At 45.3% G+C, this 23,386-nt stretch overlaps 1 protein-coding gene across 50 annotated transcripts; it reads right to left on the minus strand.

Moving 5' to 3' along the window:
• Positions 1-10,001: 10,001 nt before the first annotated feature.
• LOC112925314 (methyl-CpG-binding domain protein 1) lies at positions 10,002-23,259 on the minus strand. Of its 50 annotated transcripts, none has more exons than XR_011996688.1 (17): positions 23,047-23,212; positions 21,543-21,677; positions 18,988-19,102; positions 18,731-18,897; positions 18,561-18,643; positions 18,361-18,401; positions 17,848-17,994; positions 17,623-17,751; positions 17,119-17,235; positions 16,969-17,037; positions 16,242-16,406; positions 15,602-15,901; positions 15,371-15,463; positions 14,885-15,019; positions 14,737-14,798; positions 11,585-11,872; positions 10,002-10,127 (listed from the first exon to the last, which is right to left on the minus strand). XR_011996688.1 is itself a non-coding variant. In XM_026006010.2 (17 exons), exons 2-17 carry the CDS (start codon positions 21,659-21,661, stop codon positions 11,690-11,692), a joined length of 2,055 nt encoding a protein of 684 aa, XP_025861795.1. In that variant the 5' UTR covers positions 21,662-21,677; positions 23,047-23,212; the 3' UTR covers positions 10,908-11,689. The 50 variants fall into 50 exon arrangements, 32 of the variants coding, with proteins under 32 accessions (XP_072590926.1, XP_072590919.1, XP_072590925.1 ...); XR_011996686.1 differs by having other exon boundaries at positions 15,371-15,508; XR_003236080.2 differs by having other exon boundaries at positions 11,585-11,879; positions 15,371-15,508.
• Between the last annotated feature and the right edge of the window lie 127 nt (positions 23,260-23,386).

Here is a 23,386-nt window from a genome sequence, read left to right on the forward strand (position 1 = left end):
TAATATGAGAGGAAAGATCAACAAAACTAACTGGTTTTTTGAAAAAATTAACAAAATTGACAAACCTTTAGCTGGACTAAGAAAGAGGAGAGATGATTCAAATAAATAAAATCAGAAATGAAAGAGGAGACATTACAACTGATACTTCAAAACCACAAAGGATCATAAAGGGCTACTATGAACAATTATAAGCCAACAAATTAGCCTGGGAGAAATGGATAGATTCCTAGACACATATTAACCTATCAAGAAGAAATACAAAATCTGAAGAAATACAAAATCATGAAAAGACTAATAATGAATCAGGAGATTGAATCACTAATAAAAAAATTTCCCAATAAAGGAAATCCCAGGACTAGATGGCTTCATTGGTGAATTCTACCAAACATTTAAGGAATAATTAATACTAATCCCTCTCAAAAGTTTCCAAAAAATTGAAGGTGAGAAAATACTTCCAAATGCATTTTATGAGGCCAACATTATCCTCCCACCAGAGCCAGGCAAGGACGCTATAAGAAAAGGAAATAACAGGCCAATATCCCTGATGAATATACCTGCAAAAATTCTTAACAAAATACTAGTAAACCAAATTTAACAACATTTTAAAAGGATCATATACCATGATCAAGTGGAATTTATCCCTGGGAGGCAGAGATGGTTCAATATACACAAATCAATAAACGTGATGCACCACATTAACTAAATGAAGAATAAAAATTATAGGATCATGGCAATAAATACTGAACAAAAGCATCTCATGAAATTCAACATACTTTCATGATAAAAACTCTCAACAAACTAGGTACAGAAGGAATGTAGCTCAACACAATAAAGACACATATGCTCAAAGGTAGGAAGTTGAAGGCTCTTCCTCTGAAATCAGGAACAAGATAAGGATGCCCATTCTTGTCACTTTTATTCAACATAGTACTGGAGGTCTCAGCTAGAGCAATTAAGCAAGAAAAAGAGATAGAAAGCAGCCAAAATGGAAAAGAAGTAAAACTATCTGCACATGACATGATCTTGTATATAGAAAACCCTAAAAACTCCACCAAAAAAACTGTTAGAACTAATCAATAAGTTCAGTAAAATTGCAGGATATGAAAGCAACATATAGAAATCAGTTGCATTTCTATACACTAAAAATGAACTATGTGAAAGAGAAATTAAGATAGCAACCCCATTTGTAAAAATCATTAGTAACAATGAAATATTTAGGAAAAAATTTAACCAAGGAGGTTAAAGATTAATTCACTGAAAACTACAGGACACTGATAAATGAAACTGAAGACAGAATCAATAAATGGAAAGATAGCATTTGTCTTTGGATTGAAAGAATCAATATTGTTAAAATGTCCATACCACGCAGTGATCTACACAGTCAATGCAATCTCCACCAAAGTTCCAATGGAATTTTTCACAGAAATAGAAAAAAAAAAAAAAAAACACCTAAAACTCAGATGGAACCACAAAAGAGCCAAAGCAATCTTGATTAAAAAACAACAAAGTGGGCAGCCTGGGTGGCTCAGCGGTTTAGCACTGCCTTTAGCCCAGGATGTGATCCTGGAGACCCGGGTCGAGTCCCACGTCAGGCTCCCTGCATGGAGCCTGCTTCTCCCTTTGCCTGTGCCTCTGCCTCTCTCTCTCTCTCTCTGTGTCTGTTTGTGTGTCTCTCATGAATAGATAAATAAAATCTTAAAAAAAACAACAACAACAAAGCGTGAAGCATCACACACTTGATTTCAAACTATATTACAAAGTTAATTAAAACAGTATAGTACTGGCATAAAAATAGATACATAGATCAAAGAAACAGAATAGAGGGCCCAGAAATAAATTCATACTTATGTAATCAACTAATCTTTTACAATAAGGCAAAGAACACGAAGTGAAGAAAAATAGTCTCTTCAATAAGTAATCTTGGGAAAACATAATCCACATGAAAAAAAATGAAATTGGACTATTATATATACCATTCATAACAGCTAACTCAAAATGGATTAAAGACTCAAACATAAAACCAGAAAATATAAAACACATAAGCAAAAACATAGGTAAAAATCTCTGACATTGGTTTTGACATGATTTTTTGGATATGATACCAAAATAAACAAGTAGGACTACATCAATTTAAAAAGTTCTGCACAGGGATCCCTGGGTGGCGCAGCGGTTTAGCGCCTGCCTTTGTTTGGCCCAGGGCCTGATCCTGGAGACCCGGGATTGAATCCCACGTCGGGCTCCCGGTGCATGGAGCCTGCTTCTCCCTCTGCCTATGTCTCTGCCTCTCTCTCTCTCTCTCTGTCTCTGTGTGTGTGTGTGTGTGTGTGACTATCATAAATAAATAAAAAATTTTTTAAAAATTTAAAAAGAGATAAGTGATCCCTTGGCAGTCTTCTAAATCTTTAAAAAATAAAAAAATATTTATTTGGGGTGACAGAGAACCCCAATAAAGGGTTGGAAATGGCAAAATAAATAAATAAATAAATAATAAAAAATAAAATAAAAAAATAAAAATTAAAAAAAAAAAGTTCTGCACACACAAAAAAAGTTCTGCACAGTAAAGGAAACAACAAAGTGAAAAGGTAATAACGGGATATTTTCAAACTATGTATCTGTTAAGCAGTTAATACCTAAAATATTTAAGTAACTCATACAGCCCAGTTGCCCCCAAAAATCTGATTTTAAAATGAGCAAAGTACCTGAATAGACATTTTTCCAGAGAAGAGAGACAAATGGCCAACAATTACATGAAAACATACTTGGTCAATAATCACCAGGGAAATGCAAATCAATATCACAATGAGGTACTACCTCATACTTGCTAGGATAGCTATTATCAAAATGACAGAGGATGACAATCATTAGGAAAGATGTAGAGAAAAGGAAACCTTTGTACACTGTTTATGAGATTGTAAGTTGGTATAACTATTATGAAAAACAGTATGAAGATTCCTAAAAAAACAAAAAAAAAAAAAAAAAATAGAACTACCATATGATCCTGCAATCCCACTTCTGGGCATATATTCAAAGGAAATGAAATCAGTATCTCGATATCTGCAATATAATATTTATTGCAGCATTATTCAAAATAGTCAAAATACAGAAACATTCTAAACATCTAGTGATATGTGATAGGATAAAAAAACATGTGATATATATATATGATATATATACACACATCTATGTACGTACATATGCATCTATATACGCATACATGCATGTGTAAGTGAATATATATACATATGTGTGTGTGCACGTGTTGGTATGTGAAATGGAATTATTACTTGATATAAAAAAGAAAGAAATCCCGCCACTTAAGACAACATGAATAAACCTGGAGGACACTATACTAAGTGGGTTAAGCCAGACAGACAAAAGACAAATACTGTATTCTCATTTAATTAAAAAAAAAAAAAAAAGTTAAATGTGTAGAAACAGAGTAGAATGGTGGTTCCCAGGGACTGGGGGTGGGAAAAATGAGATGTTGGCCAAAGGACACAAACTTTCAGTTATAAGACAAATAAGTAAGTTCTGGGAATCTAATGTACAGTATGGTGACTATAGACAATAAGACTATTACATATTTAAAATGTGCTAATACAGTAAGTCCTAAGCATTCTCACTATACTACAACAGCAAACCCTCAGTGCCTGCATTATCCAATGATGTGTATAATTACAAGACTCAGAGGCACAACTACCATGAATACCACCTTAAGGCCATACTTTTCCATAAATTAGAATTCCTAAATCATTTTTTTTTTGCACCAACTTCAGTTTCTGTGTTCTTCTGATATAATTACCTGAATTGCTGGTCTAGTTTTTCAGCCACAAGATCCTGTCTCTCCTTTTCTTTCTTCTCTTTTAATAATCTTGTTTTATCTCTCATTTTATCTTTTTTCTCCTCAATTGTTTCTTCTTTCAACTGAATTTCAGTAAAATACCCACTTTCTTCTGATGCTAAAAGTTCACGTAGCCTGAAAGAAGTTACAAAAAAATTAAAACTGTCATGCCACCTAGACCATTTTTCTAATTGGTTTTTATTTGTTTTTATTTATTTGAATACCAAAGCACATGCTTAATCATAAATTTTGTAAGGAAAATCTCATTGCAGTCTTCTATAAAACAAGACTAGTCCTCATTTAAAGCAATACAGAATGACATGTGCCATATTTTATTTGATCTTGTACAAATTAGATCTATAACATACATCTTCAACAAGAGAACACAAACAAATTTTCATTAAAGTAACAGAGTATTAAATACATTCTTTTGCTTCCTATCAAATGTGGGTTATCACAAGTGAAAATCCAACAAGCAGTAGCTATTAATTTGGTAAAGCTAAGAATATCTCAGCCATGATCTATAAAATTACTATAAAAATTCACTTGATTTTTGGTCAATCTCCCATTTGGGTTTTGGGAATGTTTTATAGTCCAAAGCACTAGGTTTGTGAATCTTACTTATTTCGTCTTTCTTCAGTGTTGATAATAAAACCTTGCATGGCATCCTTGATTCTTGCTTTCACAAGACTGTCCACAAACTTGCGATCATTGTGCTGGTCCCAGTCAACTTTCAAGCAATCTCGCTCCTTTGACTTAATGGAAGCCAAAATAGCATGATGTTTCTGATGGCTGTGTTGGATTCTTTCCAGATGTTGCTCAGCCCCTTGAACTTTGGGAGGCTTGGCTCTCTGAAAACAAATACTTATCACTTAAAATTGATCCAAAATCGATAGCATACTTTCAATTAATCATTACCTCCACCAACACTAAATCAAATTGGATGTATGAAAGTAATACATCCTGCTACAACTGCAAAGAACTTAAGTGACTAAGGTTTAACATGTTTGAGTCTTTGAGCCTATACATAAGATGTCATCAAATCAATCTCAAATATTTCTTAAGTGCCATTTGAATAAAAATTCACGGAGTTATAAAGTTAAAATTTTGAACAGGGCTCTAGAGATCATCTAGACAAACTCAAACATGAAGTGATTTGTCCAAGGTGCTTCAAATAGGGTGAACCTGGATAGAGCAAGAATTAGAGGTCTTCTAATTCCTGACCTTCATCTCGCCCGCCACTATCCCACATTGTTTCTCAGGGATAGACAACATAGCGTCAAAATACTTTTCAACTAGAGGAGACTACTATCTCTAACTATATAGGATATATATCACAACTCATATAATGACAATAAAAAGACCTTCTACTAAGAAGGAAGGGAGGGAGGGAAGGGAAAAAAAGGAAAAGGAAAATGGGGGAAAAACTGATAGTAAAGCTTTCTTATTTCTCTTGTGCTCAGTTTAATGCAAGAATAGTGCTCCTGACATTTTGGGGTAACTTGAATTTCTACATTTCTCTTTACACAAAATTCCACTAAAAAGTTGGAAACACACCATTTTAAATATATATTGATACATTTCATAAAATCATGTAGACAATCTCTTTCTCATTTCTGTATTCCTAGCATTGAGCATAATGCCTCACCACTGTTGCTTCCCAATGTAAAGAACAGGAGAAAAGATGGGAGGGAGGGAGGAAAGGAAGGAGGGAGGAAAGGAGGAAACATTTTGGGGCAGGCTTGATGCAATTTCTGCTCCTCATGGTGCCATCATGAAATCCAATGTCTTGAGCTTTGTATTTTCAGCCAGTTTTATCAAGTCAACCTTAGGTGAATAGTGAGACTCCAGGATGCTGAATTGCAAGTAACAAAATTCTTAACTCATATGGCAGAAAGTCAATAGTCACAGAACACTACTGTCAGGATTACCAAAATACTAGTGTTAAAGTCTTGGTAAAGGAGTCTCCTGGGAAAAGAAAACAAACATTTGCAGATAACTTGATGAAAAGATTCAGGGTTCAAGGTACACACATACAGGTACCTAGATTTAGTTGAACAAAATAAGACATGGCTGAGGTGGGTTGGAGAAAGATGATGTCGGGGATTATATTATGGTTGGGAGTTGATCCATTATCAGAATTATTTAGAACCTAGAGCCACTCAATTAACAAACTATTCTTCTCTAATAGGTATGGCATTTTATGGATGCAGATTCAGTAATAATAAAGTAGAAAAAGGTCACAACTACACCTTGTTCAGGATTCAGGCTTCCAGTAGACATATGGGCTGAGAACCAAGCACCAAGGTCATCAAGAATCAATTGTATTGAGCTGTCAGAGCAGAAACCTGGTTCTGAGGTACATTTTGACTGAAAAGATGAATGAATGGAGGTGAAGGATGGTGAGAAACCCTGAACAGTAGCCAGGGATCAGGAAGCCCTTCAAGGCTTGGGGTATCCTGCATAGGACTCTGTGGTCAGGAAGGGCCCAGTGTCTGGAGGAGTAAGATAGGACCTAGAGTTCCCTAACAACAAGGTGATACCAATCCATGCATAGTCTTAGCATTACTCAAAATACACAGCTTAACAGAAATAAAATGTAAAACAGATCTATAGTTTAACATTTTCTAGTAGCTGCATTTTAGAAAGCAAAAAGAAACAGGAAGTTAATTTTAATAATATATTTTATTTAACCAATATATTCAAAATATTGTCATTTCAACATGTGACTCTAGGCACATTTCAAGTGCTCAAAAGCCATGTATGGCTAGTGGCTACCATATTGGACACTGCAACTCTAAACCATGCTAAAGGCAGGAGAACATAGAATTTAATCATTACCTTGTGTTTACAAGGTCACTGAAGGCTCTGTCACTCTAACATGTTAAATTACAGTTTCTAAAGAGAGTTTATAGTTTATCTTAAAGAACAATGTTTTACAGTCTAGGTTTGATTCTGGCCTCTATCCATTACAACTGTGTGATTTTGAACAGGGTTCTTGATCTCTTTGAATCTGTTTTCTCACCTGTCAAAATGAGTAAAATAAATGTGCTCCTAAAAAACTATTTTGAGAATTAAATAATTGGGTCCCTAAGCAGCACTCACCACATAACTGGTTCTTTACTTCTCCGTTACTTCAGACATTACATCATTTATTGCTTTCTCCCGTAGGAATTGTTCAGCATCAAGTCTAATCTCTGGTGGCTTTAATTCTTTCCCCACCGCAACCCTGCAATCACTAACACCCATGCTTCTTACCACACTCTGATATCAGAGATGCGCAACCCTGACTTTTCCCTTTTCCTCTTTATTCTTCTGTAAGCTCAAAGTATTCAATTAGCCTGCTTCTCTCTCTGCTTGGTGGTAATTTTTCCCCCTGTTCCTTACTGGTTCCCAAAATGAGTAATGGCACTCGAACAATAAATAGCCCAGCCCCTGGATTCTGTGTTGGGATACAGAACCCAAAGTAGATCAGTTTCTGTCCCTTAGGAAATCTGTCTATAATTACCACCTTGAACCCTACAGTCTGCAGAAGCCTCCAATCTACTCGTTTCCAGAACCAGAACCTACAGTCCTTGGACCCAGAGAAGAGGCAGCAGGTCTCTAAGTAGACTGAGAATTGCTATTTGCACTGTGGTACATAATAAAACTGGATCCTTCATTATTCCTAGTATTTCTTCCACAAAGTACCATCACAGACAGTATAGCACATTATTATCTACCACATTAGCCTTTAATGTTTTTACGCATGAACAAATTGTTTCTGCAATAAGATCATAAGAACAGTAAAGCAGGGATCAGACTTTTAATGAAAAATAAACCTCCCAGGGTCAGCGTATTTACCCCTGTATCTCCCACAGTGCTGAGGACACAGCAGGGGCTCAAGCAATACCTCTATAATTGCCTCGTTACACGTGAAGATTTTCTAGCCTGTAGAAACTAGTTTGCAGGAGCAAAGGAATCTAGGTGCATAGGCCAAGTGTCTGGGGTTCTGAGCAAGACCCATCAAATTGTGAAGCACAGGGGATCCCTGGGTGGCGCAGCGGTTTGGCGCCTGCCTTTGGCCCAGGGCGCGATCCTGGAGACCCGGGATCAAATCCCACGTCAGGCTCCCGGTGCATGGAGCCTGCTTCTCCCTCTGCCTGTGTCTCTGCCTCTCTCTCTCTCTCTCTCTGTGACTATCATAAATAAATAAAAAATAAAAAAAAATAATAAAAAAAAAAACAAATTGCGAAGCACAAAGCATTCTCCTGGCCTCCTACCACCCACCCCAGCATTAGAGGTAACCAGCTATCCTCTTGCAGGCCTGCAGGGATACCTCTGTTACAGCTGAGTTGGCACAGGAAGGACACTACAACTGCTCACAACCCCTCACAGTCCAATTCCCCTTCCTCCTATGATTTCCCTGGGAATGCAGGACCAGCGCAAGATCATACAGCTGAATCACCACCAGCCCAGACCCGATTTCCTGCCCCACCCCAGCCAAGCGCCCTTTCTGTGACAGCCACACCACAAGGGGAGAGACCTCCTTTGGGTGTCTTGGTGACTGAAAAGTCTCAGTATCCCAAGTGGTGATTCTACAAATGCAGCATCTAAATATAATTGATGCAAGGTGGGGGTGGGAGGGTAGAGGGTAGGGGGTTGAGGAACAAAGTACAGGAGCCAGATGAGTGGTCTTAGCTTTCCCTTTCAAAATTAGACCCCCTGCATCAGGCACTTGCTCCCCTAGAGAGCGCCCCGCGCTGGGGCCAGTTTGGGTTGGTCTGGGCCTGGAGTGCAGGGAGATGCAGAAAGCGGTAGGGTCCCGCACACACAGCCCGCGCTTACCACGATCACCACTTTGGGAGTGGGGCCCTTAACCTCCCGCTGTACGATGCCAAATCGCTGGCTGTACATTTTGAGTCCCTCGGGATGGGGGCGGCGTCCGCCAGTTTCCCAACCGTGGAGACCTGCGGGGGCCAGCTTCCGCAATGCAGACGTCTGGTTGCCATGGTGCACCCTGCAGGGAGAGGGGCAGGTGGGAGGGGCCGAAGTCGGTCCCGTCACCATGGTGACCACAGACGCTGGTGCTCGTAACTTCCTCCCGAAGCGGAGGAGCTGAGTCTGCGCGATCCTCACCCCGCCCTTGGCCAGGCCTCCGGCGACCTTGCTCCCTTCCTCTAGAGTTCATCAGAATAGCAGAAATAAGCCTCCTTACCCCGAAGTGAAGGCGAAGATCTAATTACATTCCAACTGACTGCTATTATATCCTGAAATCGGCCTAAAAGTATGAGAAAAGTTAGTGGATCTTCTGCGGGAAGGTTACATTTTGCGGCCATTTCTAGGTGAATCTTGATGATGGTAATAATCATCACAGGACAAACCACCTTATACTTGTGTTCTTTACAGTAACTTGCAAGGTAGTTCCACACATAAAACCTTTGGACCTCACAAATATCTTAGAGGGTTGGTTGATGCAGCAGGCATTATTATCCTCATTTTCCAGCTAAAACAAGGCCTGGAGAGCCTGTCTTATCAGCCCACCCAAATCAGTAATGATAAATCTATTACTAATAAAATCTTCCTACTGCATTGGGCAGAAACCAGAGCTGACTCCAGATACCCTAGAATGGGGGACAAGTCAGATGGGCTAAGAGGGCAATGACATGACCTGGCTGGGCAAAATAAAGATCAAGAGTCTGAGTTACCGTTCACAGTAAACCAGGGTCAGGACACGGATGAGAAACGCAGGTAATGAGGCCCTGAGAATCCGTATCCCAGGAAAGGACCAGGCAACACAGCTCAGGGAACCTAGAAGGGGCCCTTGGCACAGGTGGAGCCCACAGCGGTACTTTCTGGTCAAGACCAAGACCAAGGTCAAGACCAAGACCAGTAACTAAAAACCAATAAAGAATGACGCTTTGGTACTCTCCTTCTAAAGTGGGGGCGAGCACACACTAGTGCATAGAAAAAATTGGACACCTAGTCAGTCACTGACATCTAACAATAACCGAAGTACATCTACTGTATATACCGTCGCAGGGCCGTAATTTACTGTAAATTAGCATTCCTCAATCATTTGTAATCCACCCACTTCGGATTTTGTATGCGGTATGTTTCTACATTTGGATTCCGTTTCCTGAATTGCTGGTTCAGCTTTTCAGCCACAAAATAATGTCTCTTTTTTCTTTTTAATAATCTCTTTTAATAATTCTCATTTTGTCTTTTTTTCTCCTATAATGCTTCTTCTTTCAATTGCAGTTCGGTAAAATACTCATTTTCATTTACTGCTAAGAGTTTACGTAGCCTGAAACAAACAAAAAAGAAAGAAATTAGAGGTCGTCTCGGTTCCCTGGACAGAGTCCTGAGAGAGTTCCTTGATCTTCGAGTCCCACGGGCGACTGGCCCACCAGGTGGTCTGGGTGGAACTACCCCTCACACCACACCCTTGGGAAGGAAGGGAGGCAAAGCAAAGGCCCTCGGTCAGGCGCAGGGTTTGGGAAAAGCAGCCGAGATACAGGAAAGCCCGTCGGGCACCCCAGAGGTCGTATAGCCTGGAGGATCCCGTTGAAATGATTTCTGCAACAGGGGAAGCTGACCCTTGGCGACACTTTGCTGACTTGAACGTCCCAGCGTCGGTCCTGAGCTCGTCCTGTTGCACCCTCACCCCTGGCGCGCCCCATAATTTAACTCCGGTTCGGTTTTGCCTGTTTTACCTCTACGTGGAGAAGAGTCGGCTTTCCTCCCAGACCCGCCAAGGATTGGTGTCTCGGTCGGGTGGAGGCCACGCCCCGGGGCCCGCCCTGGCCAGGGTTGAGGGGCTGCGCGACTCCCGAGCCGGCGCCCCCTGGCGGGCCTACTCGGAGGGTGGAGGGGCGGGGCCGGGACCAAGGGCCAGCACCGTTAACCTCCGCCCTCAGCCAAGCCCCAAGGCCTAGACCAGGGATTGGCCCAAAGTCCTTGGACAGAACCTGACCTTGACTGGCCACCCACCATCCCACTTTCTCAGCGTCAACATGGTTACCACCATCAAGACACTCCCCCCCAAAACACTAAATATATGAAACAGTAAACGGGACAATAAAAATTATTTTAAAATAATTTTAAAATAGAACAGCTCAGAGATAGAAACTATTTATATTATTTCCAATTCCTATTGTGGCCCAACAAGGTTCACACAAGGGCTGTCCTCCAACAGTTTCCTGAATTCTATATTTTCACCATTAAATTCCATGATAAAGTTGGATATCCATTCACCACTTGTAATACATACTGATGTATTTAATAAAATTGCATGGACTATATCTTTTTCATTCCTGTATCCCAGTATCAAGTACAGTGCCTACCATAGGCCAGGTTCTCAATACTTGAATGAATGACACAAAAATAGCCGAGACCAGCCATTTTTTTCTGGGTGGGCTTGACAGTATCTCTGTACTTGCTGGGGTCACCATGAAATCCATGGTCTTCAGCTTTGCATTTTCAGCAACGTAGCTTTATCAAGTTATCCTCAGGTGAGCAGTGAGACCCTTGGGAGCTGATTCATGGCAGGGTGGCTTTGTAATGTGTCACCTTGACTAGGCTACACTTCCCAGAACTCCCTTCCCAGTATGCTTCCGGTTAGGATGGGCCAGAGACATTTTGCATGATAATTGGAGGACAGAAGTGAAGCAGCAGCATACTGTTTTTACACTCGGAAGGTTGGTGCAGGCGCACCAGGCACTGTTGCAGTTCACACATGTTGTCACTTATCTGCTGGCTCACCTCGTTGGGTGTGGGCAGCAGTGAGGCCTGCAGCCAGGCCTGCAGCTGCTCCACTTTCCCTGGGATCTTCCTTCAGCTTCTCTAATTCCTGGGCCAGATGAGTATTTAACTCTGTGATGAAGGGCACCAGCTTCTTCTGCAGGACACCCACATCATCGAAGTTGGAGGTGGTGAGACACTGACATGGGTTCCAGGCCATCCTCGCTGGTTCCAGCTCGTTCTCGTGCACGCCAAAGTGTCCTCCATCTCCCACACTTTACATCCATCTTCCCTTCCCGATTGCCTGCCCTGCAGACTTCAAGCTCCAGCATTAGATGCAAAGACAACAGCCTTACAGAGACTGTTTATAATCAGCTCCCACTACTGCATAAGCTCAAATCCCTGTAAGTCCCTTAAAATATACATATATATATACATATATATATATAATCTTTATATCAGTGGTGCTGTTTTTCTGATTGTACTGTGATACACACTGTAACCAGGCTCTTAAGAGGAGTCTGAATGCCAATCAAATAAATTTCATTTAGGACATCATAGAATACTAGTGTTGGATGGCTGGGTTCTGAGGAGAGCAAAAACAATGATCAGAAAATTACCCAGTCTCGACTCTGGCTCAAAAACATAAGACAAAGGAAGGGGCAGAAGAGGGTAGCAAAAAGGGTTAACGGTGAGGAAATGTCTAGTCTACATCTGAATTCTCTAAAGCTTCAAGGCTGGGACTAGAGTAGGGCAGGGGAGATACAAAGGCTACAAAATTTAAGCAGCATGCACTCAGTCATAGTCCTGTAAAGCTAACTATATAATGAACCCCAGATCTAGACTTTTTGGCACTTTATAAAGAACTGGGAAGTGAGGCAGGGCTGAGTCAAGACGCCCTTATGCAGGACTCCTAGTAGAAGAGGGACCGAGGGCAGAAACCAAATGCAAAAGTCATCAAGGGGTAGGGAAGGCAAGTTGTCAGCAAAGATGAGCCAGGCCGGCAGCTTTACTTCCAAAGACTGCTTTGGCTGAGAATGAGGGCAATAAGCAAAATGGACAGTGAACCCTGGGAAAGGACATCCTTTAGTGTTTTGAGAACTCTTATGCAACATTCAAGGCCTCACAAGAACCCACCAGTCTCTTGAATGCATGGGTGCTGTGACAAAGTGACCCCAATCACACAGCCTTGGCATACCCTAAAACCATGCTAAAGGCAGCAACGTAAGAGATTTGTTCTGTTTAGTGACCCACCTTGCGTTCAAGGTCACTGGAAACTTCTGTGACTATAATATTACACATTATCGTATTTGGATTACAGCTTAGTTTGGTGGCTTAAAGAACAAAGTTGTAAAACTTGGGTTTTATTGTCTAGGCTTACTGATACTAGCTGTCTGACACTGGATAAATTATTTAATTTCTTTGAGTGTTTTCCCATATGCAAAAATGGGCAAAAATCATCGTATTCCTAAAAAGATTTGAGTTTTAAATAAATTAGATCAGTAGAAGGAACTAACCAAATAGCAGTTCCTTTCGATTTATTCACATTACATTTTCCAATGCTGTCTCTCTGAGGAAATTGAAATGTTCAAAAACACTGCCAGGTCTCATTCAGAAGCCACTGAAAAATTATTTACGAAGATGGCTTGTACAGGCTCTCTTCTGGTGACTTTTACATCCCCTCTTCACTCCACAGATCCCCCACCTGTAATATCCACACTTATCACAGTCAAGCTCCTGGGATTTGCACCAGTTGGAGCAGATGCAACAACTTTCTATTCTTTCTCTTCCTTTCCTGCTTACTTTCCTCTATTAGCTCGTAGTACTGAATAGGCCAGCTTCTCTGGTTTGGTGTAGGTTTTTCAAGTTCCTATTGAATCCTACATAAGACCCCTTGGTCTACAGTCCAGCCTGAGTAGATCAGTGTTCTCTCATAAAGCCAGTCTGTAAATATCACCTTGAATCCTAAAGTCTGCAGAAGCCTCCAGTCTACTGCTTTCTAGCTCCAGGTTTTTTAAGGTCCTTGGACCTAGAGAAGAGGGAGCAGGTCTGTATGTTGAATGAAGTTTGCTCTTTGCAAAATGGAGCATCACAAAACCATTTCCTAGTATTCTGTGCCCACCATTGATTTCCCCATAATTATCCTTCATCTATCTTCTGGCTTCTAAAATATTCCACCATAAACAACCTAAGACATCGTTATCTTCTCCATTAACGTGTAACAATTTCACACATAGGGAAATTATTTCCTTAGATAATAAGCTCCCTGAAAGCAGGGATCCATGTCTCCTGAAAGGTCATTGTATTCACCACTGTATCTCTCACACTGCAGTGTACCTAGCAGGTACTCCATTAATACCTCTGGTATTGCCCAAGGCAGATGGGAGTTTCTGGCCTGCATGACTAGTTTGTGGGAACAAAGGAATCCAAGTGCCTAGGCCAACAGCTTATGTTGCCTGTGTCTCAGCCTATGTGCACAGCCTGTGATCAATCTGCAAGAAGTAGCATTCCCCTGTCCTCCTCCCACCAGCCCTGCCCTTAGGGGCAGCTATCTCTTTTGCCAGGTCTTCAGCGACAGTTCTATGCAGCACCTAAAACTGTTAATAACCTCAGTAGGCTCAGGAAAGACTCACAAAACATAGCCCAATCCTTTCCACAAAGGCTGTTTTAGAAGATAGAGGACTAGCCTGAGATTTCACAGTTGCATGTGGACCCAGATCAGAGGCAGTCACAGGACCCAGATCTACTGCCTATCCACCACTGTCCAACCCATCTGTCATCTCTTGGAGACTCCAGAGACCTTCAAGACCCCAAATGATGATTTTCTGAATAAAAATTTATATATTAAAACTGACCCCTTCTGGATTTTCTTAGGAAGCTGTGGACCAGGCTTTTATCTCTTTCTTTCAAATCTCATCGCAAGGCATCAAGTCCTCACCCTCCACTGACCCCTGTTCCCCTGCCACCCCCACCCTTACCTCCCCACATACCCAAGGAAAGCCCTGACTTGAACCTCAGGAAAAATCTCTAGGGTTCTGCACACAACCCCTCACTGCTCATGATCATCACAGTGATATGAGCATCACACCAAATTACTGATTCTACTTTTAAAACTCAGGGCCCATGTGTGACCAGCACCAACCACATACCACCCCTCATTGTGCGGGGCACACCTTGGCAACCAGACTGCTGTGTCCCGGAGGCGGGTTCCACCCAGGCTGAAAATCTCCGTGATCTGGGAAAGAATTAACATCATGGGTCATCATGGCCAATGAGGCTAAAGCAGGGTCAGGGCAGGGTGAAGTGTCCCCCAGCACTGACCACGGGTGTGCCAGCCCCTCCTGCCTCCTCCTCTGGGGCCGAGTCGGAGGCGGAATCATTCTTGTTCTCTTCCTCCTTGTCCTCCTCAGGGTCCAGTGGCTCTTGCTTCACAGGTGGCAGGCCTGGGTCTACTGCCTGGGGGAGGTGGGAAACAGGCAGGAGTCAGAAGGGCAGGGTGGGCCTAAGGAAAGAGTCTCTCATCAGCCAACCTGTCAGTGTACTGACAAATCCCACTCTGTCACACTTCAGACCAGAAAATCCATCTCTAAGCCTATAAACCTTTCCCATTCCTCAGAGAATTCCATTTTTCTGTTAGCTGGACAGCAAAGCAGGCAGTTAGTTGCCTGGGGAGGGTGGGACATCTGTCAGACAAGTGGGGTAATTTTATGGTGAGGCTGCAATCAGCACATCTACTGCTCTGCTCCAAGAACCAGCATCACAGCTCACCATCACTCGGCTCACAGACCACCCATCACTGACCCCCACCTTGCTGGGGCAGCCAGACAGCAATACAGGAGAAGTCAGGATGGCTGTGCCCGGTGTCCAGTCTTCCTGGGCATCCGCCTTCTCTTGCTTCACCTGGGGTAAGGCCACAACCCAACTCAGGCCAGGGCACTGGGCCTCCTGTGTGAAGGAGGATTGTAGCAGACTTGGTCCCAGCTTTCTGGCACAAGGCTGGGTAGGGCTAGGAAGGGCAGGATAAGACGAGACCCTCACCTGCAACAGGGCTTCTGTGGAAGTTGCAGCAGGGCCAGGCACCTGCACAGGACTGCCTGCACCTTCCCGTAAGAACACAAGGTCGGTGCCAGGTGGGGGGAGCACAAAGCCACTGTCCGTTTCCTGTTTAACTGGAGTCTGGGCACAGCCTGATCGGGCTGTGGGTGTAGTCAAGGAGGTCTTCAGTATCTGGCCCAGACGAGGCCGTCGAGTAGAACCAGGTCTCTTTCGACGAGAGTAAGATGGTGGTGGCCCTGCCCCATCCTCAGATCCTGCCCAAACGCTAGGCAGCAGCCGCTTCTGAAGAAAGACAGGATGTTATGGCCACCTGGTGCTATGACCAACTATACCACCCTGTCCTGACAAATGTGCCTGCGGGTGCTCATTAGTGCTGGCACAGAATCTGCTTACCCATGAGGCCCTCATCATCGAGCCTGCTGGTCTCCTGTTAGCAATGCCACTGACACCCAGATCCTTCATTTGCCAATCTTTGGCTGAACCTATTGCCTCGCTTACTCCTCTGAAGACACAGAACCCAACTGGACTGCCCCACTCAGCTGCCGGACCTACCCACCACTCCCAGGCACTGGAGGCCCTGGATCAACTTGGCCCACCCACCAACCTATCCTGCCCCACCCACCATGGCAAACTGTAGGCATTGGCGCCAACGACACTTCTGGCGCTTCTGGTTGTTGCCCCCAAATTTGGGCTTGTCACAGCAGAAGTCGCAGTGACCACAGTCCATCCGGCGTAGGCAGGCAGCACAGGCCCCACACTTGCGGTTCTGCCGGCGGTTCGTGAAAGGCTGCTGGGGGGACAGGCAAAAGGAGGGTGCTATTACTGACAGTGCTGTTCCTGTTGCTCCTTCACTAGCCCCATCGGAGGAAACAGGCTGTGCGTTGGTCTTAGTCACACCTCAGCATCTGCGAGTCCAACACCAGGCATTATCACTGTACTGGATAGTGCCCAGTACTGTCAGGATGGTGGCTGCTCCAACACAGTATCTGTCACGTCATCTGCTAGACCAGTGGCTATTAAGACAATGTCTCTGACCCCCATTTCCAGCAGAATTTTGCTGACCCTCTGTAGCTGCCTCCGTTGTGCCTGCTGTACTTGCTCAGCCTATGTGAAATCCATTCACTATGCTATCAGCCCCACCAGAGTTGATTTATCTGACCGTTAAGTACTGTTGCTGCACCTGTCGATCCCATGTTAGCCCCTCCCCCACTGTCTGCTCACCCCATACTAGTACCCGTTACTGTGCCTTGCTGTTCCCCTATTAGGCCCATTGCAGCAGCTGCTTCTTTGGGCTTAACCAAGTGCCCTGGGAGGGTCTAGGCTTGTCCAGGTAGGGTGGGGCCACTCACTAGCTCGTCCTCGTCTACACAGTAATAGATGAACTCGGCAGGTGGCGAGGGGGCCAGGGCTCTGGGGTGCTGCAGAGGCAAATGGGGGGGTCAGGGCAAGTACTGGGTAAGGATAAGGTTGTGCCTTCCCCCTGCCCACCAGGGCCTCACCAGCTCTGGGGACTCTGGAGGCTGTGATGGGGGAACTGGAGGCAGTGGCTGGGTTCGGGGGCACCGCCGGGCAGCCATCTTGGAGTCACAGCCTCCTCTACGGCGGCTACGTTTACTCTGGGAGAAAGTAAGAACATAGTTTAGGCTTGGTGGCATCAGCAGACACAAAACCCCACCACCACCCCTAAGAGGAGTGCAGAAAGCATGCGTGGGACAGGAAGGCAGAATGTGGGGTGCAGCACTCACAGCAGGGGGAGCCACAGCTAGGGGAGGACGTCGTTGACATCGCTGATGGTGGCGACGGAGACGGTGGGCAAGGTGCTGGCAGACAGGGGCAGGTAGGTGGGACCAGGAAAGTGAGCATGGGGTGGGGGAAAAAAGAAGACATGAGGTGGGCAAGGTTGGGAGGAAGCAGCAGCAGCAGCAGCAGCAGCAACTTTAATAGCAAAATGAGTCCTGCCTCACCCCTGCCGTACCAGCACTGGCCCCTCCAGCCTAACTCACCCGTAAGCAGCGCCGCTGGACGCACCTCCACTGGCGCCTGAGACCAGGGCGGGGAGGGCGAAGGCAGACTCGACAACGGCCACAGTCCTCTCGTGTCTGACAGCCCCGGCACACTCCACACCCTCGGCTCTGTTGGTGGGTGGCAGAGGCATGATGTGTGGGGCCAGAGCCATGAGACCCAGGGGACAGGCTGAGCCTCGGGCTCACCCCACCTGCCCAACTCACCCTTTCCACAATCCGGAGGCACCGTCTCCGCTCACATTTGCAGAACAGCCCCGAGGCCACCTCATGGGGCAGCTGCAGAAGGCAGGTGGAGCAGGCCCCGCAGTCCTCGGTTACCCGGCAGGCCGCACACTCCCCGCAGCCCACACGCTGCCAGGAATGGGGGGGGCGAGGTCACAGGCCCAGACAGAGTAGCTCTAGGCGTCCTGTCCCTTACATGTCTGTTATTAACTACCACTGCCACATCTAGTAGTCCAACGCTTGCCTCACCACTGTATCTGGCAACTGATTAGCTGCCATCAGAGGCCAACTCCAATGTCTACCTGTGCCCTATTAACTTCATCACTGAATCTACTGACACTTCACTAACCCCTACTATCTGCTGACCATAAATAGCTTCCTACAAAATGACTCTGACACCCTGCGGCCTCATAGCCATTCCTTCAGATCCTCCACAAGCCCTCATCACATCCTGCTCCAACACACACTTGTGAAGAGGAGGCAGGTTGTGCTTACCTTAAACATCCTTTGCTCCCTATTGAAAGCAATTCTCTGTGCTGGAAAGGAAAGAAAAGAGGTAGACAAGGAGTATCAGATATCTAACTTCCCCAAGTGCTGCTGACACCCACCATTCAACCTCCAGCCTGACCGTGGTGTCCTAGCCTGACATCAGGCCTGCTCCACTCCTGTCTCCCAGGGCCCTGGGGGCCACTCACCTCGGCAGTCCTTGCATAACGTCTTGAGCCGCTGTCTTCGGGTACCATCTCCTGAGAAGCTGATTCCACAGTTTTCACAGCACCTGGAATGGGAAACATGGGTGTGGGGCTCTAAGTGCACCCCCAAACACAATCTTCACCCTCTTGGCTCACTTTGGGCCAACACTCACCCAGGTGCAGGGAGTGAAGCTAGAGCTGTGTCAGCAACAGCCTTGGTCTCATCTCCTGGGGCCTCCTTCCTGACTTCACCCTTCTGGGGTCCAACCTGACGTTTCTGAGTCTTGGCTGGCCGTGAAGGCTTCTTCCGCTTCCTGCCAGGGACATCTAAGGACGGGGCCTGCAGATGAGACGGAAAGAAGGAAGACATCAGTGGGTGGGTGTTGGGTGCTCAGGCACCTCTATCTGGGTACCCCACATTGTGTAGTACCTTAGGGGCTGGATAGCACAGAATGCCTTGTTTGAAGTCGAAGAGGGTGAGGTCGCACGCAGGGCCCAGGTATCGGGTCAGCTCAACTTTGCTTCGGATCCTGTCTCCTGTGGGGCTGGGGATGGGCCAGGATGGATTGGTACCCAGGTGGAGCCATGGCCACTCCACCCACACAACCCTCCCACTGGGCTGGTAAAAGGCCTGCAAGGCTGGCAAGGGATACAGGAGACAGCCTGGGATTAGCCTGTAAGCCCTGACCAGGTCTTACCTCCACTACACCTGCATAGCAGAAATGTAAAATGTGTATAAGTAGCAGCACATATGCAAACATAAATAAACAATGCAAACGCCAACAGATGTTTATAAAGTATGCTAATTATATTCTACACGAACAAGAGTAACTACAGATAAAAATACCAACCTGCTAAGTTATGTATAAAAGCGTTAGTGTTACAAAAGCAAAAAAGAAACCACTGTTTAAAAGTATATACACAAATAAATGAGCATGTAAATATACAAACAAATACATGTTTGAGCAACAAATGCCAACTACATAAAAACAAAGTAGGGACAACCAGTATTGAGAGAGAATACTCCACAGGTCTCTAGCATTTTTGCATATCTTGCAAGAGAAACACTAATAGTCCTTTGTTATGAACTATCTTCTCAAGGCTGTTTGTACAGCAAACAGCCTTGGAAGATAAAAGATACATTCTCCTTCCAGAGCAAAGGGAAGGCATCCTTACTATCCCAACATTCTAAAAGACTGATTTCCTTAAACTCAGGGTTCCTGTCCTACAGTCCAATGCATGGACAGATGCTACTTAGCCCTCTTCACATCACGCTACGGGAACTGGAGTTTGGGAAACTGACACGAAAAAATGACATTCTGGGTACTGCTGTCCTGTGAGTAATAAACCATCTTTCATCTCTGACCCAAGAGTCTCATATATCCTACCAGCATCCACAAAACTGTGACATACTTGTTATCTTGCCCTAATTAGGATAAAACCTCCAATCTTTTATGGTTTTTGATGCCTGTACTTACAAGTATAAATTTTTGACAAGTTTCTTTTTTATTTTAAGATTTTATTTATTCATGAGAAACACAGAGAGAGAGGCAGGGACACGGGCCGAGGGAGAAGCAGGCTCCCGGTGGGGAGGCCAATGCAGGACCTTGGGACCCCGAGATGATGCTCTGAGCTGAAGACCGATGCTCAACCACGAGCCACCAGGCATCCCAAATTTTGACAGTTTCATACAAGTTGTGAATATGTGAATAAACACACAATTAAGTACACACAAACAATTATATTTATGATTTTACTATATTTCTCCAGGAAAACAGCACCTCAGATACAAAAAAAGTTCAGGAAAAGTACAAAAAATTCAGTAACTGTATCATTAGCGTTTCGTAAAACACTTAGACCTTATATGTAAATCTCTTATAAATATGTATATTTACATACTTATAGCCAATTCTCATTCATGAAATGTTTTATAAAGTCATGTTGAACACGTGAATTAGTGAATATAGAATCTTGGCTCCTAGTGAAACTACAGTTTAGATTCCTGAGAGCCTCAGGTGACATTTCTTTCAACTGATTTTCTGTCAACTGATTCTGTAACCTTGTCTTATGTATGGCCTTCGAATGATTTAAAGCCAGGAGCTTTGGAGTACTGTTATATAGGTACTTTTACCAAGGTACTTGTAAAATAAGCCAGTCTCATCAGTTATCGAAAACCTATACTTCTATATGACACTTTTCCCATATGACACTTATTATTTTTAAAATTCGTCTGCAAATTCTCAATCTCCAGAACCTACCTTGTAAGCCAATTTAAAGTTTTTTCACAATCTCACCTGTTGAAATGTGTGAGCCAGTCAGCACTAGCTGAGATAAATTTAACATTTTCCTAACCAGGGGTAACACAATCGTCAACGTCATTGGCCTTAAGCCTCTCACACTGTCCACTACACTGTTACTGGTCATTGCCTTATGGATCTTCAGGTTTAGCCCACCTTTTCCTTAGCTCCATTATGTATTATACAAGTTACTTTAGCACTTTCCAGAAACTGGAAATCGGACAAATTAGAAAATTTCCCTTTCTTTTTCTAGATGTACCACATTTTTGATTCATTAACATTGTAGTCACACCTAATAGTACAATTCACACCTGAAATTTATTTAATGTGTACTTTCTCCTTGTAGCACATCACATTTTTCTTCTTAAAGTCCATCACAGACTTCTTGCACTAAGAACACTAGACAGCACTGCAGCACCTCAGCTGGGAATGCGTGTTTTAGGCAACTCAGATTTTTTGCTGTTCTGTGCAGGTCTATGAAAGAGTGTAAAGTACAGGAAATATGGGCTTTAAGGGCACAAATTTTAGGGAGTAGGCAATTTGCAAACATGGAATCTACAAATAAGAATTGACTATACATGCGTAATTTTAACCCACCCACAAAATTAACCACACCTAATTTCACCCTATTTCACCCTGCCTAAGCGGGTTCAGCCCTACCTATGACCGTCCACAACCCACCCAGTACCTCTGGTAATAGGTGTCTGAGCGTCCACAGGTGGCACCTGATTTTCGAAAGACCTCACGGCGCTTCCAGCCAGGGCCCAAGGCTGGGCAATCCAGCCAGTCCTCAGCCATGGGGGCCATGGGAAGGAGCAGCGGCCTGCAACAGGGAGGGCACGGTGGAGAAAACTGAGGCTCTAGGAGAGAACATGCTGTGCTCTAGCCACACCAACAGCTGCTATTTACTAATGCCCATCCCACGCACCGGGTCCCTACCACAGGCAACCCGTCAATACAATAGAGAAAATCCCCCGTCCCACCTCATTCTTCCGTGTCCTGCCCAGAGGCTTGTCGTTCCTCCCCTTCCCGACCTGGCAGCCCCACTTTTAACTTAACAGGCCGTATCCTCAACCCAAAGCTCCTCATTCCTTACTCCATGTCCTGATCCTCACCTCTTCCTCATCTTCAGCCTAAGAGCCCATCCCTTCTCCCCTCTGCCAACCTAGGAACCTGTCATTCGTCTCAAGAGACATGGTCTTTGACCTACTGGTGTTGACACCTCCTCTGAGGGTTCACCCTGAACCATCCATGCTCCCCATTATCAGTCTGAGAGGCCCCATCCCGCTCATCCTCAGGCCAAGGTCCCAGGACTGTCCCTCGGTGCCCTAACCTCGCATTCACTCCCCTGGTTGGCCCAGGAGTGCCCAACTCCTCTCTCAGTCCTGTAGCTCTCCCATTCCTTCCCTCCTTCCCTTTCTGATGTCCTCTTGTCATGCCACTGCCTCAGTTTCCTGTGTCCTCTGCCCGAGAGCCCCAGCTTCTCCCCTCTTTATCCTCTCATTCCTTCTGTTCCTCAGCCTGAACGCTGCCTCCTCCTTTTCCCTGTAAGCGTCTTGAGCCACAAGTCTTCACCGACCTCCATCCCCAGACCTTGTTCATCTCGTCTTCAGCTGCTTCTTCACTCCTCCCCGTCGGTGTCCCTTGCTCTCCCGTCCACTGACACTCTCAGAGACCCTGATTCCCCCCCTCAGTCCTCTGAAGCCACCCCCCAATCCTCCCTGTTCTTGTCCCAGGATCGTGCCATCCCCACCTCGGCGTTCAGAACCCCTATTCCTTCTCCTTCTCCATATGAGCCCCCCGTCGCTCCTCTTCGGCATCCGAGTGCCCCTGTTTTTTCCCGTCATCAACCTGAGAGCCCCTCATGTCTCCCTCTCAGCGTTCTAAACCCCCATTTCTCACTCCTTAACCCCGAAGGCACCGAGATCGCCCCTCGGCGTTCGGATCCTTCTCCGCTCCTCTCCGTCCTCGTCCAGACTCCCGACACGTCCACCTATCGGCACTCTGAGCCCCATTCCTCCTCGTCCTCAGCCAAAACCTCCCCGTTCCTCCCCGTCAGTATTCCGACGCCGCCATTCCTCCCACTCATCGGCCTGAGGGCCCTTCATTCCTCTCCGTCAGCGTTCTGAGCCTCAATGCTTCCCTACCCGACGCCTGAGCGCTCTCCACTTCCACCCCCACAACTGTCTCACCAGCTTGGCACCGGGCCGGTAGCTTTCGCCGCTCTAGGTCCGTGGACCCATGGCGAGGGTCCCGCCTGTGACTCCCGCCTTGCCCTGCTCTTCTTCCTCCTCCGCAGACGCTTCCTCTGAAGCGGTAGCTGTCGCTGCCGCGGCCGTTCGTTGCTCCCGGAACCGGAAACCCGCTGCCTGCCTCTAGGGCCCCGCCCCCCGAGACGACGCCTGCGCCCTAATGCCCCTCCAGCGCCTGCCCTTAGTGGGGAGGGCCCCACGCCTGCGCGCTTAGTCTCACGGCGGCGCGCGCCTCTGCCTGGGCCCTACTGCGCTTGCGCCCTAACATCCGGCCTCAGCT

This window comes from Vulpes vulpes, chromosome 13, assembly GCF_048418805.1.
Source record: "Vulpes vulpes isolate BD-2025 chromosome 13, VulVul3, whole genome shotgun sequence".
Lineage (NCBI taxonomy): Eukaryota > Metazoa > Chordata > Mammalia > Carnivora > Canidae > Vulpes > Vulpes vulpes.

What these genes read in the sequence shown, in the direction of transcription:
- LOC112925314 (XM_026006010.2), bottom strand. Translation starts at nt 21,661, where the DNA reads ATGGCCCCCATGGCTGAGGACTGGCTGGATTGCCCAGCCTTGGGCCCT. An exon ending in CTCCAGAGTCCCCAGAGCTG is followed by an intron (nt 17,038 to 17,118) that starts GTGAGGCCCTGG and finishes TTGCCTCTGCAG; the next exon opens with CACCCCAGAGCCCTGGCCCC. An exon ending in ACAGCAGTCTGGTTGCCAAG is followed by an intron (nt 11,880 to 14,736) that starts GTGTGCCCCGCA and finishes TGGAGCTTGAAG; the next exon opens with TCTGCAGGGCAGGCAATCGG.